The 12,074-nt window shown below is 37.4% G+C and overlaps 1 protein-coding gene across 3 annotated transcripts in view; it reads right to left on the bottom strand.

Moving 5' to 3' along the window:
* Positions 1–1,101: 1,101 nt before the first annotated feature.
* CMSS1 (cms1 ribosomal small subunit homolog) overlaps positions 1,102–12,074 on the bottom strand; it is a 381,170-nt gene continuing 370,197 nt past the window's right edge. For all 3 annotated transcript variants that reach the window (XM_007095955.3, XM_007095959.3, XM_042999027.1), the window contains exons 6-10: positions 11,815–11,917; positions 8,604–8,664; positions 8,082–8,169; positions 2,810–2,898; positions 1,102–1,415 (exon numbers count right to left, since the gene is read on the bottom strand). In XM_007095955.3, the coding sequence (XP_007096017.2) occupies positions 1,332–1,415; positions 2,810–2,898; positions 8,082–8,169; positions 8,604–8,664; positions 11,815–11,917 (425 nt within the window). In that variant the 3' untranslated portion in view covers positions 1,102–1,331. The remainder of the gene's footprint in view (positions 1,416–2,809; positions 2,899–8,081; positions 8,170–8,603; positions 8,665–11,814; positions 11,918–12,074) is intronic.

Raw genomic sequence — 12,074 nt, 5'->3', positions numbered from 1 at the left:
CAAAAACATCCTCACAGAAACACTCACAATAATATTTGATCAACTGTTTGGGCACCCTATGGCCCAGTCAAGTTGACACATAACATTAACCATCACAGTAGTAAGTGAACACATATCTGGGACAATGTTCTTGAAATAGCCAGATCTTACCTTATGGGAACTTTTTAAAAAAAATTAATTTATTTAAATTCAAGTTAAGTAACATACAATGTAGTATTGGTTTCAGGAGTAGAACCCAGTGATTCATCTACAGGCACTTTTATATTTACATATTTTTCTTCTAAATAAATCTACTCCAAGCATACAAATATACTTCATATACTCTGCTTTTCAAATTTCTAGAACTGGGTTCCTTAACTTCAGTAACTTCCTTAACTGATTAGTATTTTGGGCCAGATATTTCTTTATTGTGGGGCTGTCCTGTAGGATGGTAGAATGTTGAGCAGTATCCTTGGCTTGTACCTGCTTAATGCCAGTCATAACCCCCCCACTATGTGCTAGAAGTTTCCCCCCAGTTGTGACATCCAAACATGTCTCCAGACAGTGCAAATGGCCCTGGGGGGGAAAAATGCCCTGGCTGAGACACACATTTCTAGATTGATATGGATATGACAATTTGTTAGCAGCTGTTATACTGTGGTATCATCAGACATTTCAGACAGTGATTTTTTTTAAGCCCTTGCTTTCAGTTCTCTTTAACTGCTAAGCAGATAGCTTCCCCAGGCATTACAGACATTTTCTGTAAATCTGAAATTATTTTAAAATAAAAAGTTAAACAATAATTAAGACAATTGTAGTTACACTGTTGTCTCTCATACGTTTGCAAAGTGCCACAAAAACACTTCCAGCTCTTTCAACCACTACTGCGGCCACCCTTCACCTTGAGACCAGGCTTTAGTTTAGAAATCTGTTCCATGAGTACCATCACATGGAATCCTCAACAGTCCTCAGAGACATCATTCCCATTTTGAGGCTGATGAAACTGAGGCTCAGAGAGGGAAGGGGCTTGTCTAAGGTTTGCCCAACTGCTCTTTCCCTGCTCCTGCACAGTAACATCAGAGCCCAGTGGGTGGAAAAAAAACTCAGTCTGCTCAAAAAACAAAAAAAAAAAATCACACACAAGCTGGTGATACTTTATTATACAGAGAGGTTGGCAAAGGACAGCTTCAGTTTTGTCAAAGAATCTCCATCAAAAATTTCTAGTGATTCATCTGGTGATGCAGTTAACATAATAAAACAATAGCTGATATTTACTGAGTGCTTGCAATATTCCAGAGCTATTAAACGAGATGCAAATCCCATAAAAACTGGAATTTTCATAGGACCCAGACTTAGAAAAGGCCCAGCTTCAAAGATTCTGACTTGCACAGACTGAGGACTCCCATTTCCAGAAGTTCAAAAACCTCCTTTCTTATCTAAAAGAGAAACAAGAGGGGGAAAAAGAGGTTAAGATCAAGAAAAGATGGTCTTGGTGAATAAACTCAACCATCTGGACATCCTGGTATTTAGATAGCTGTTATGGAGGGCAAAAATCCTAACCTGTGTTTTATTCAGAGTTGAAATATTTACTTAAGTAAAGGAAGAGATACTATATAAAACATCAGTTTCATTAAAGTGCCCTTTTGTTACCATTCAAAATAAAATCTCATTAAAAAAAATCTTATACAAAGATGTTTCAAAGCACCCAAAGTATGCCTAGATTACACACATATTTCAATATAGGATAACTGATAAGAATGACATCAACATAATAAAAATAACTATGGATAAAAAGGTGGTTTTTTGACACAATTTCTTATAATTAGAAAACTCATGGTGGATTACTCAGATTTAATAGTATAACTGAAATAATTAAATATGGCCTCATGTGCCTAACATCAAATTTGTTAAACTGGTTTTAAAAAAACCCAGTCAGTTCAGGGGACAGGATGTGTGTGTGTATAGGAAACTGAGAAAGTTGTCTTTTAACTTGTACTGATATCTGATATAACTCACTGATTAATCATAATCAGGTTTGGTCATTCTGGGGCTATATATAGTTTTATGTGGTAAATTAATTCATTCAGCACATTTGGAGAATTAATTTCAAATTCTTTGATAGTTACTGCCATGATGGTTGGTGACTGGCAGTCATGTTAATTATTGCACAAACCCTTTTCTCTCCAACAGATACTTCTAAACATCAGGCTAGCTTGAAAAATTAGCTCCATGGTACACAGTAGGTGGAAAATCAATTTTTCATATTTTGATGATACTAGATTACTTTCATAAATATATAATAAGCTAATGTTTATGTGGCCACAAAGGCATTCAACCAGTTTTAATTCACTGAGACAGCAAAATAATTTCTCTACCCCAAACCAAAATAGCCCTCTATATTAAGTGAGTGAGGTTTTGGGTATGGGAGATGCAGGCCATGAGGCAAGTTTGTGCCCCCACTCCCTAGCGCATCTGTAAAGATGAAAGACAAAGATGACTATGTCTCTAAAGCAAGGCACACAAAAATATGCCAAGTCCTCCAGAGCTTCCTGTTTCTCAAAGGTACAGTACAGATGTGGTCCCCAGTGGGGCAGAAGCCATTGGTCATTTAATGAAGAAACAAAGCTGATTTCTACAAAAGACATGGAAAGGATACAGTTAGGTCTAAGGGGTGAGATGGACTTTATAACTGCAGTTACTTCAGAGTTAAAAGACAGAAAGAATTTCAATGGCCAGAATTTGCTGGCTCCCGATGTCAATGACTTTATTACTGTGTTTGAACTTAAGCTCAAGCTGAAGAAAAAAAGATTAAAGGCTGGTTACACGGTACCTCGGGAATGTCCATCATCCTCCTCAACTTCTGATCTCTCCAGTTCCAGTCAAAAACCAGAAATTTTAAGGGGTTCAAATTAAGGCCACCTGAAAGAGACAGAGAGAGAGAGAGAGAGTTGCTACAGCAAAACCTTATGATAGAAGCTTATCCAAATGACTTTTTAGTCTCCAGGTTGCTTTTTGCTTCATTTGCTGTCCTCTCCCCCAGCAACTAATCTCTGCACACTAAGTGCAGCCCTCGCCTGATGGAAAACAAATGCAGAACTCGGAGATTGCTTTCCTTATAATCTTATCACTGATTCTGAGGGAAGCAGAGAAGCTGCTAAGCTCGTCAACTGCTCAAATCCTGGCAGAGAATCAATCCCAAGACTCTGTTTCATGAAGCCCCAGAGGGTGAGGTCTCATTCCTGACAGGAATTTGATAAGATGGATCCTGCAATCTAGGTGTGGCCTTTCAGAGGAATTGAATCCAATGGAGTCTGAATGACTCTGAGAAGGTGAATGGACAGAAGGATGAGGCTGGTGTTTGAGGTTTAATTTTAGGCAGAAAAGGAGGTAAATATGAATGGGTTCTATGCAAAGTGTGCTACCCTTTGAGAAGACTAGCAAACCACTTAAGGACTCCATTTCTGTCTTCCTATCTATCTAGAGACAATTATGGAATGTGGGGCTGGAGGGGACTTCAGCTATTGTCTGTTCCTCAGAGGTCTCAGAGTTGGTCACAGTTAGTTCTTCCCACTACCCCAAGCTGTTTCATGTGACATGTGGAAACATAACTGAAGCCTTCCTCTGCAGCGCTTCCCCTCAACTCTTCTCTGTGATTATTTCAGTATTTCCCCTTCTGTCCAAAAGACTTTTTCATTCTTCTTATAATTATAATGACTCCTATTTAAATTTCCCTCTGCAAAATTAAAAATGATAAATTGAGAAGGACAATGGGTTGGTAGTCTACCCTTAAAAATAACTTACTGTTGGTGGGAGAGCAAACAGATAGTCTCTCAGGAAGGCACTACAGCATTATATAATAGAAGCTTAAAATGCTTACTATTTGATGAAATAATTTTCTTTCTATGACATATCACTATAAAAACATCAGAAACTTAAATGTAGTTAATGGGCACCAGCATAGCTCTGTTGGTAGAGTATGTGACTCTTGATCTTGGGGTTTTAAGTATGAGCCCCACATTAGGTATAGAGATTACTTAAAAACAAAATCTTTTTTTTTAAAAAAGAAATAAACTTAAATATAGTTACTTGCAAAGATGATCATTGCAGTATTATTTATAATAGCAAAAATTTAGAAATAATCCAGGTATCCTATCTAATTACTAAAAATCAATATAACTTGGGGTTAATATCCAAAATATATAAAGAACTTATGCAAATCAGCAGCAAAAAACACCAATTAATCTGATTTAAAAATGGACAGAGGAAATGAATAGATACTTTTCCAATAAAGACATTCAAATGGCCAATAGGTACATGAAAAAGTGCTCAACATCACTAATCATCAATCATATTATCAAAAACCCCCACAAGAGATAATAAGTGCTGGTGAGGATGTGGAGAAAAGGGACCTATTGTGCACTGTTGGTGGGAATGTAAATTGATACAGTCACTATGGAAAACAGCATGGAAGGACGCTCAAGAAATTGAAAATAAAACTACCATATGATCCAGCAATTCTACTTCTGGGTATATACCCAAAAGAAACGAACTCACTATCTCAAAAAGGTATCTGCACCACTATGTTTATTGCAGCGTTATTTACAATAGCCAAGACATGGAAACAACCCGTAGTATTCATCAATGAATGAATAAAGAAAATTCACACACACACACACACACACACACACACACACACACACACAGGGGAATATTATTCAGCCATAAAAAGGAAGAAAATCCTGTCATTTGTGACAACAGGAATGGACCTTGGGGGTATTATGTTAAGTGAAATAAGTCAGACAGAGGAAGACAAATACTGTATGATCTCACTTATATGTCAAATCTAAAAAAACCTAACTCATACAGAACACATTGGTGGATGCCAAAGGGAGAGGGTGGGGAAAATGGATGAAGATGGTCAAAAGGTAAAAACTTCCAGTTGTAAAGTAAATAAGGTCTGGGGATGTAACGTACAGCACAGTGACTGTAGTTAATACTGTACTGTATATTTGAAAGGTGCTAAGTCAGTATATCTTAAGAGTTCTCATCACAAGAAAAAAATTTATAATTATTTGAGGTGATTGATGTTAACTAAATTTATTGTAGTAATCATTTCGCTATATATGTATAAAGTCATTCCATTGTACACACTGGACTAATACAATGTTATATGTTAATCATATCTCGATAAAACTGTAAAAACAAGTTGAATATTATGTACATATTATGCAGCCATTAAAAATTAAAAATTAAAGGGGCACCTGGGGGGCTCAGTTGGTTGAGCGTCCAACTTCAGCTCAGGTCATGATCTCACAGCTCGTGAGTTTGAGCCCTGTGTCGGGCTCTGTGCTGACAGCTCAGAGCCTGGAGCCTGCTTCAGATTCTGTGTCTCCCTCTCTCTCTGCCCCCCTCCTACTCTCTGTGTTTCTATCTCAAAAACAAATAAAAAAATTTAAAAAAATTAAAAATTAAGACTATTTCATGATGAGGAAAGTCCTCATAAGATATGCTAAGTGGAAAAGGCAAGTTATAAAATTATGATATATAGCATGATCTCCACTTACAAAAATAAGTATATAAATGCATAGAAAAAAGACTAAAGGAAATATATTCAGTATTATCTAACAAGTGATTTTCTCTAAAGTGATATATTTTCTTTTCTGTACTTTTTTGCATTTTTGAAAGGCTCTTATAGTCAGAAAATCTGCTTTATTATTAGATTAAAACAATATACTTCTGTCTATAATTGTACAGATTCCATGTCATGGGATATCTTTCGAAGTCTGGAAACTTTCCTTAATATATTTTACATATAAACATCTTAAGTCATAAACAGCTACATAAAACGAGTTATGTGCCATTGCTTTGTTACATTTCCAGTTTCTAGAGGGCTGGGATTGGTCTCTTTAAATGCTTTGTATGTAGCCTAACACCTGTGGCTAATGAATATTAAATCATGCATCCAATCAGAATCAGAAGTAAAAGTTATTTTCATTAGTATTATAAAAAATCAATAGATCCTTAAATGATTTTTTCACCCCTTAAATGAAATAAGCTTTCACACTGAGTCCTCACTACTCTCCAGAAATCAAATCTCAACAATATGTATGTAGAGTTTCGTTTTCTCTTTCTCCCTCTCTCTCTCTCTTTTAAATATGGAGAAGAGTGGCCCTATTGCATGGGGTTCCTGGTGACATACAGACAACCATCTGGATTCGAGGTGGGGGAGTGAGGTGAATCTTTGGCTAAGAGCTGTGCGAGAGGCAGGGTCCATCCCTGGACCCTCCTGCTGCCCAACCAATCTCTCCCAACGGTCTCACAGGTAGGGTATGAGTGCCTCTCATCTGTTCCTTCACTACAATGCCCTCCTATGTCTACAAGACAAAAATCCAAACTCTTCAACTTAGTGTTCAAAGTCCTCCCTCCACAATCTGACTTCCTTTCGAGTTCAATCACCAGCTACTAAAGCCCACAAAGTTTCCAACCAAGGAAGTTATTCTCTTTAATGAAAATAATAACTAGCATTTATTGAGTCCTTAGGGTGTGAAATTCTTTATTGGCACTTTGTTATCATATCAATCCCAGGAGGAAGATACTATCACTATCCCTCATCTGAATACAGAAAAAGATTTAGAGAGGTTAAGTAACTTGCCAAGGTCACAGAGCTGGTCAGTTGCTGGATCTGGGATTTGACTCTGAAGGTCTGAATCCATGAGAGCTTAACACTGTATCTCAGTCATGTGTATCTGCCTGCCCTCTTCTGATTCAGTGATTCTCCTATTCCTGTTTTTCTCACATTTTCATACTTCAAAGATCCTATTTTAATCCTCCTTATACTTCAAAGATCAGTTAAAGACCCTTTTCTCTGTAAAGCCTTCCATACAGATTCAGCCTCCATAATAATCTATTTCCACTCTTATAGGACTTGGAGGTGCTCATTTGGCCCTTGGCATTTAGTGCCTCATTTTGTCAATCTCATTCTATGTATATTTATCTTTTCAAGGATCAGGAGCTCTTTGAGGGGGAAAGCCTCTAGAACTAGGAATGCCTAGACTAAGAGACTGTGGGATAGCCACTTAATCCTTCAGAGCTTCAGAGTTTTCTCTTCTATGAAAAAAAAAAAGCTAGCATGCAAGGGTGCCATGAATATTTACTGAGATACATAGGAGTGTGTGGCATAGCACCAGTGCAAGTAGGAACTCAAAAACTGTGCTTCCCTTCCTTGTCTGGGGTTGGCAAGTCTGTCACTTCTTTGTAATTGCACAGACCTTTGTACATAGTGGGTTCATTTAACCCTGGATGATTTTCATCTGGAAAGAGACACTAGTATTTTAAGCTTTTGTTTGCTTCTTGGCAAATGACCATCTCTATATTAGTTATTACATTGATGAACATATTACTTTTAGATATATTAAAAAATCTAGGATTAGTTCCAATTGTAACAGAGTTCTATTAGTATATTAAATAAGTAATTTGGAAGTGAGTATTGAAAAGAAATCTTTAATCAGTCTGGCAGGTAAAACAGGTAATAAGATCATCAGCAGATTAACAAGTTTTAGGCTACTGACTTTGAGAGAGCCAACAAATTATAAAAACCCAGCGGTGGATGTTGTCTGGAATACTTTCTGGGTAAAATACTAAAAGAGAAATGAATTTGGGAGAAACACTCTAGAATACCCGTATTTCATCCATAGAAACCTCATTTTAGTTTCAACATGTTTTATATATAAGCCCTCAACTGAAATGGAAGTCTTGGGGAACCAAGATTCAATTAATTAAGAGAGAAATAATCAACTCATCTAGCTCTACAAATTCTAGAGGTTGCAAACTGGTGGAAATTGTGGATCCACTAACCTGCTTAAAGCAAGTGGAATCTGACTGTGTGTAGGTAGGCACATGTACTGAAGTTTGCCACAATCCTTACCATTCCCTACTGCTTCACACCTGCTTGCTAGCTCTACCGACACAAAGCTAAGTTTCCAACTCCCCAAGCAACACAGAAGTCTGGTTTCATTATATCACAAATGTGGTTTCCTAAACTCACATGGGGGGTAAGGCAAACTCCCAGTACTAAGTAGGCATATCAGCGCCTCTTTTCATACCTTGTTTAATGAGTTCTTTAATCCTTCCTGGAGTTCCTACAGCCAGGTGCACAACACGCTTCTCCAGCAACTTTACCTGCTCCTGGACCTATTTATTGCAAGACAGAAGAGAGGAAAGAAGAGTCTTTAGAAAGTGCAAATCATAGGCCAATTTAGAGCACTTTATCCAAAAGTTAAGGAAGTAAAAAAGCAAATGGGCTACTCTTGTTTAGGCTCAGCATCCAGGGCAATGAAAGTTAAAGTCAAGATAGAAAACCATTGCCCTATAAAACTGGGGAATCTTCAGAGAATGCAGGGGTCAGCTCTCAGCTTCTGTAGAAAAATCTTGGCGCACAGAGGAGTTGTGACTGTTGTGGGGGCAGGTGGGCATGCAGAAGCAGGGAATGCAAAGAACACCAGAATAGTCGTTAAATATGTTATATAAGAACAAAGAAAATATCAGCTAAGGAGATAAGAAAAAGCTGGGAGTGGCCTTTAAGGATAACTTACATCGCCCATCAGGAACCACAGGCCCTTGCTTACCTTTATGTGTTTTGCAAATAATTTCATAACTTTGCTGTCTCCTCTGAATGCTGTCATCGACCTAATGAAAAAAAACCCACATTATTGCCTAAGAAAACTTACCCATTGCAGGCCACTTTGACTACTAAAGTATTATGTTTTGCTTTATTCAAAAGAATATGGCATTTCTGTGTTTAACTATGAGCACGTGTGTGTGTGTGTGTGTGTGTGTGTGTGTGTGTACACAAAAAAATTCCAAGATTTTCAAGTCAGCCCCACTCTGGAAGGAAAGTGAGGAAGTTTTTTATTCAGGATGTATCTGGGTTGCTTCTAACTCTCATACACAAGGTTAGCTTTACTTAGGTTTCTTTGATAATTGAAAAATATGGATCTGCCCTTCACTTGTTAATACAGAATGTCTATATTTTAGGTCCCTGGCAGAGAGTTTATCTTTAAACTCTGCAGTATAGTTCTCATTCAAAATTTAGTTGCAACCAATATCATAGAACAGTGATCTCAGACTGTGCTCTGTGGAGCCCAAGGGCATCTAACAAAAGGCTGTATGTGGCTGCTGTGGCAGATTGCTGGGAATGAGCTGGCAGGGAGGAGAAGGCTTATCTTTCAATCAGAGCAGCCCCCCCACCTTCTACTTTGCAGAGTGAAACTTTCGTGAAAATTTTACATGTGGAAATGCTTCTGGTATCAACGGGTATAAAAGTATAAAAGAACGATCTTTTAATTGATGTTTGGTAATAGACCTAACAAGGGAATACTGCTCAGCAATATTATTTTCCTTTATATATCATGATTATGTTTTGAGAAATATTATTGACCAGTAGGAATACATGAGTTTGCAAGATAGTGAATTATGCTATACACGTTCTGTTGTGCTTGATTTTTACTCACACATAAGCTTTCTCCATGGCAAGGTTAACTAGGAAGATAGTTTAGGGGACATATTTAATGTTAATTCATGGTCCTCAAGAGAACAGATATTCTTAGAAAAGCTAGAATTATTCACCATTAGTCTTTATGAATAGGGCTTGTTGTGCTAGCTCAGAAATCACTTTTTGCAAATCACCTAACCTTGAAGTATATCATAGTATTATGAACGATACAGAAGAACACAGGATTGGTAAATGAAGTGTGACAACATAGTGCTTTTATGCCCTTCAGAAAAGTATTTATGTGCAGTAAAAGCTCAAATCAATTTGACGGTTTGTTTTTAGGTCATCTCCAGGCCAACCTCTTTTGCCATCAACGTCTGAATCTGAAATGAATTCTGTGGTGGTAGTTTTTAGAACACTGAAAAGTCAGTATGAACTAATATGATTTCAGAACCAGCAAGCACTGCCCCAGAAGCAGGTGGAGTCTTGAAGATCAATTGTGTTTAGAGCAGATATGTCACAAGAAACACTTGTTTTATTGAGAGGGTGTGTGATGCAAGTTAATGTGTGTGTCTTGTGGGGAAAGGAGAATTGGAAGAACTTAAAAACTACTTTTCTAAATTCATAATCAGATTAGTTCATTTAGAAAAATAGATGCTAAATAGCTACTGAGCGTCTACATTTGCACCTCACTTTATTTTTCTCCAGGACTTGGATTTTCCTTTGTTTTATCTCCTGTCAAAGTCTGGTACAGAGCCTGGCCCTGGAAGAGGGCTAGTCCCAGTAAACCCCTTTTAACTCTGATGGCTCTTTTCCAAAAGCTCAATGTTACCACCGATCCAGTGGAAGGAGCCCTTTTTGTTTTTTCTACAAGAATGCAGTAAATGAAAAGGTATGTGAAAGCACTTAGTAAAGTACTGACAAATTATCTTTAAAACATAATTTTTATATATAAATTTTCAGTCCATTTGGAATTTATCTTGGTATGAGAGGCGAGATATGGATCCAAAGTTACTTTTCCAGATGGCTACGTAGTTGTTCCAACACCATTTATTAAATAATCCATCTTTCCTTACTGATTTGTCACCTTTGCCACACGCTACATTTTCAAATGCATATGGGCCTGTTTCTAAACTTCCAATTATGTTCCACTGGTCTGATTTATCACGCATATGCCAGTTCCATACTGTTTTGATTAGTGAGACTCTGTAATATATATCCATTGGTAATCTGATAGATACTATAGGCATAGTATCCTCTCACTAATATTCTTTATCAGAATTTCCCCAGATCTTTTTTATTCTGTATTTTCTCTTATGAACTTAGAACTATAGCTTATCTTTAAACTTTGAACTTTAGCTTATCTAGTTAAAAAAAACAATTCTATTGCAGTTTCACTGGCAATCTGTGAAATCTGTAGATTAGTCTATGTAACACAGATATCTTTATAACATCAACTCTTCCTATTCAACAATATAGTATACCCTTTTGTCTGTTCCAGATCTTCTGAGTGGCTTGTGTAATATTTTCTTTATATAGATTTTGGTAAGCTTATTCTCTGGTGTTCCATTCTTGTTATTATTTTTTTATTTTATCAAAAATTTTTTTTTGATGTTTACATATTTTTGAGACAGAGAGAGAGAGACAGACAGACAGAATATGAGCAGGGGAGGAGGAAAGAGAGAGGGAGACACAGAACCCGAAGCAGGCTCCGGTCTCTGAGCCGTCAACACAGAGCCCCACACAGCTTGAACTTGTGAATCGTGAGATGATGACCTGAACTGAAGTCAGACGCTTAACCAACTGAGCCACCCAGGCGCCCCTCTTGTTATTATTTTAAATTAGGTCTTTTTTTCCATTATTTCTTCCAACTGGTTATTGCTCGTATTATTTCCTTGCTTTGACTCTTGCCCTCTACAATGCGTGTTCTCCACAAAGCAGCCAAAGTGATCCTTTAGAATGATTATTCAGATCATGTGACTCCCCTGCTCAAAATCTTTCGGTAACATTGCGTCCCAGCGCCTTTTGTGCTTCCTGTTCACTCTGTCTGGAATGCTCTTCTTCCAGACATCTGCTTGGCTTTCTCCTTCACTTTGTTCATGTCTCTGCTCAAATGTCATTCTCCTTGGAAAAGCCTCCCGTGACAACACTTTTAAAAGTAGCCCCCCACTCCCTTCTATCCCTTCGCTATGCTTTATTTTGTCTTATATAACTTGACACTACCTGACATTATGATGTATATTTATTTGTTCATTGTTACATCTCTAGCATACAGAGCGTATCAGCTTGACACGTATCAGTTATTCAAAAAAACATTTATGAAATGAATGGGTGAAGCATCCAACCTAATAAGCTCCAGGGCCCGGAGGGCAGAGCTGCAGATGATCAGCATCAGGACCGATTTCTTCTCATTATGATTTTTCCGAAGTTTTACCCACTTAGGGCAGACTGAAAAAAGACCATTAGAAAAATATTACTCTAAATACAACAAAATAGGGCCCCCAAAGTTGCGTATTCTCCAATTATTCTTTGTTAGTATTTAATTAAAGTAAAATATAATGAGTACCATGTAGATTCTGTTATCTGGTTATTCTAGATATTAGAT

Source organism: Panthera tigris, chromosome C2, assembly GCF_018350195.1.
Source record: "Panthera tigris isolate Pti1 chromosome C2, P.tigris_Pti1_mat1.1, whole genome shotgun sequence".
Lineage (NCBI taxonomy): Eukaryota > Metazoa > Chordata > Mammalia > Carnivora > Felidae > Panthera > Panthera tigris.
This window is presented reverse-complemented; position numbering and strand designations above follow the sequence as displayed.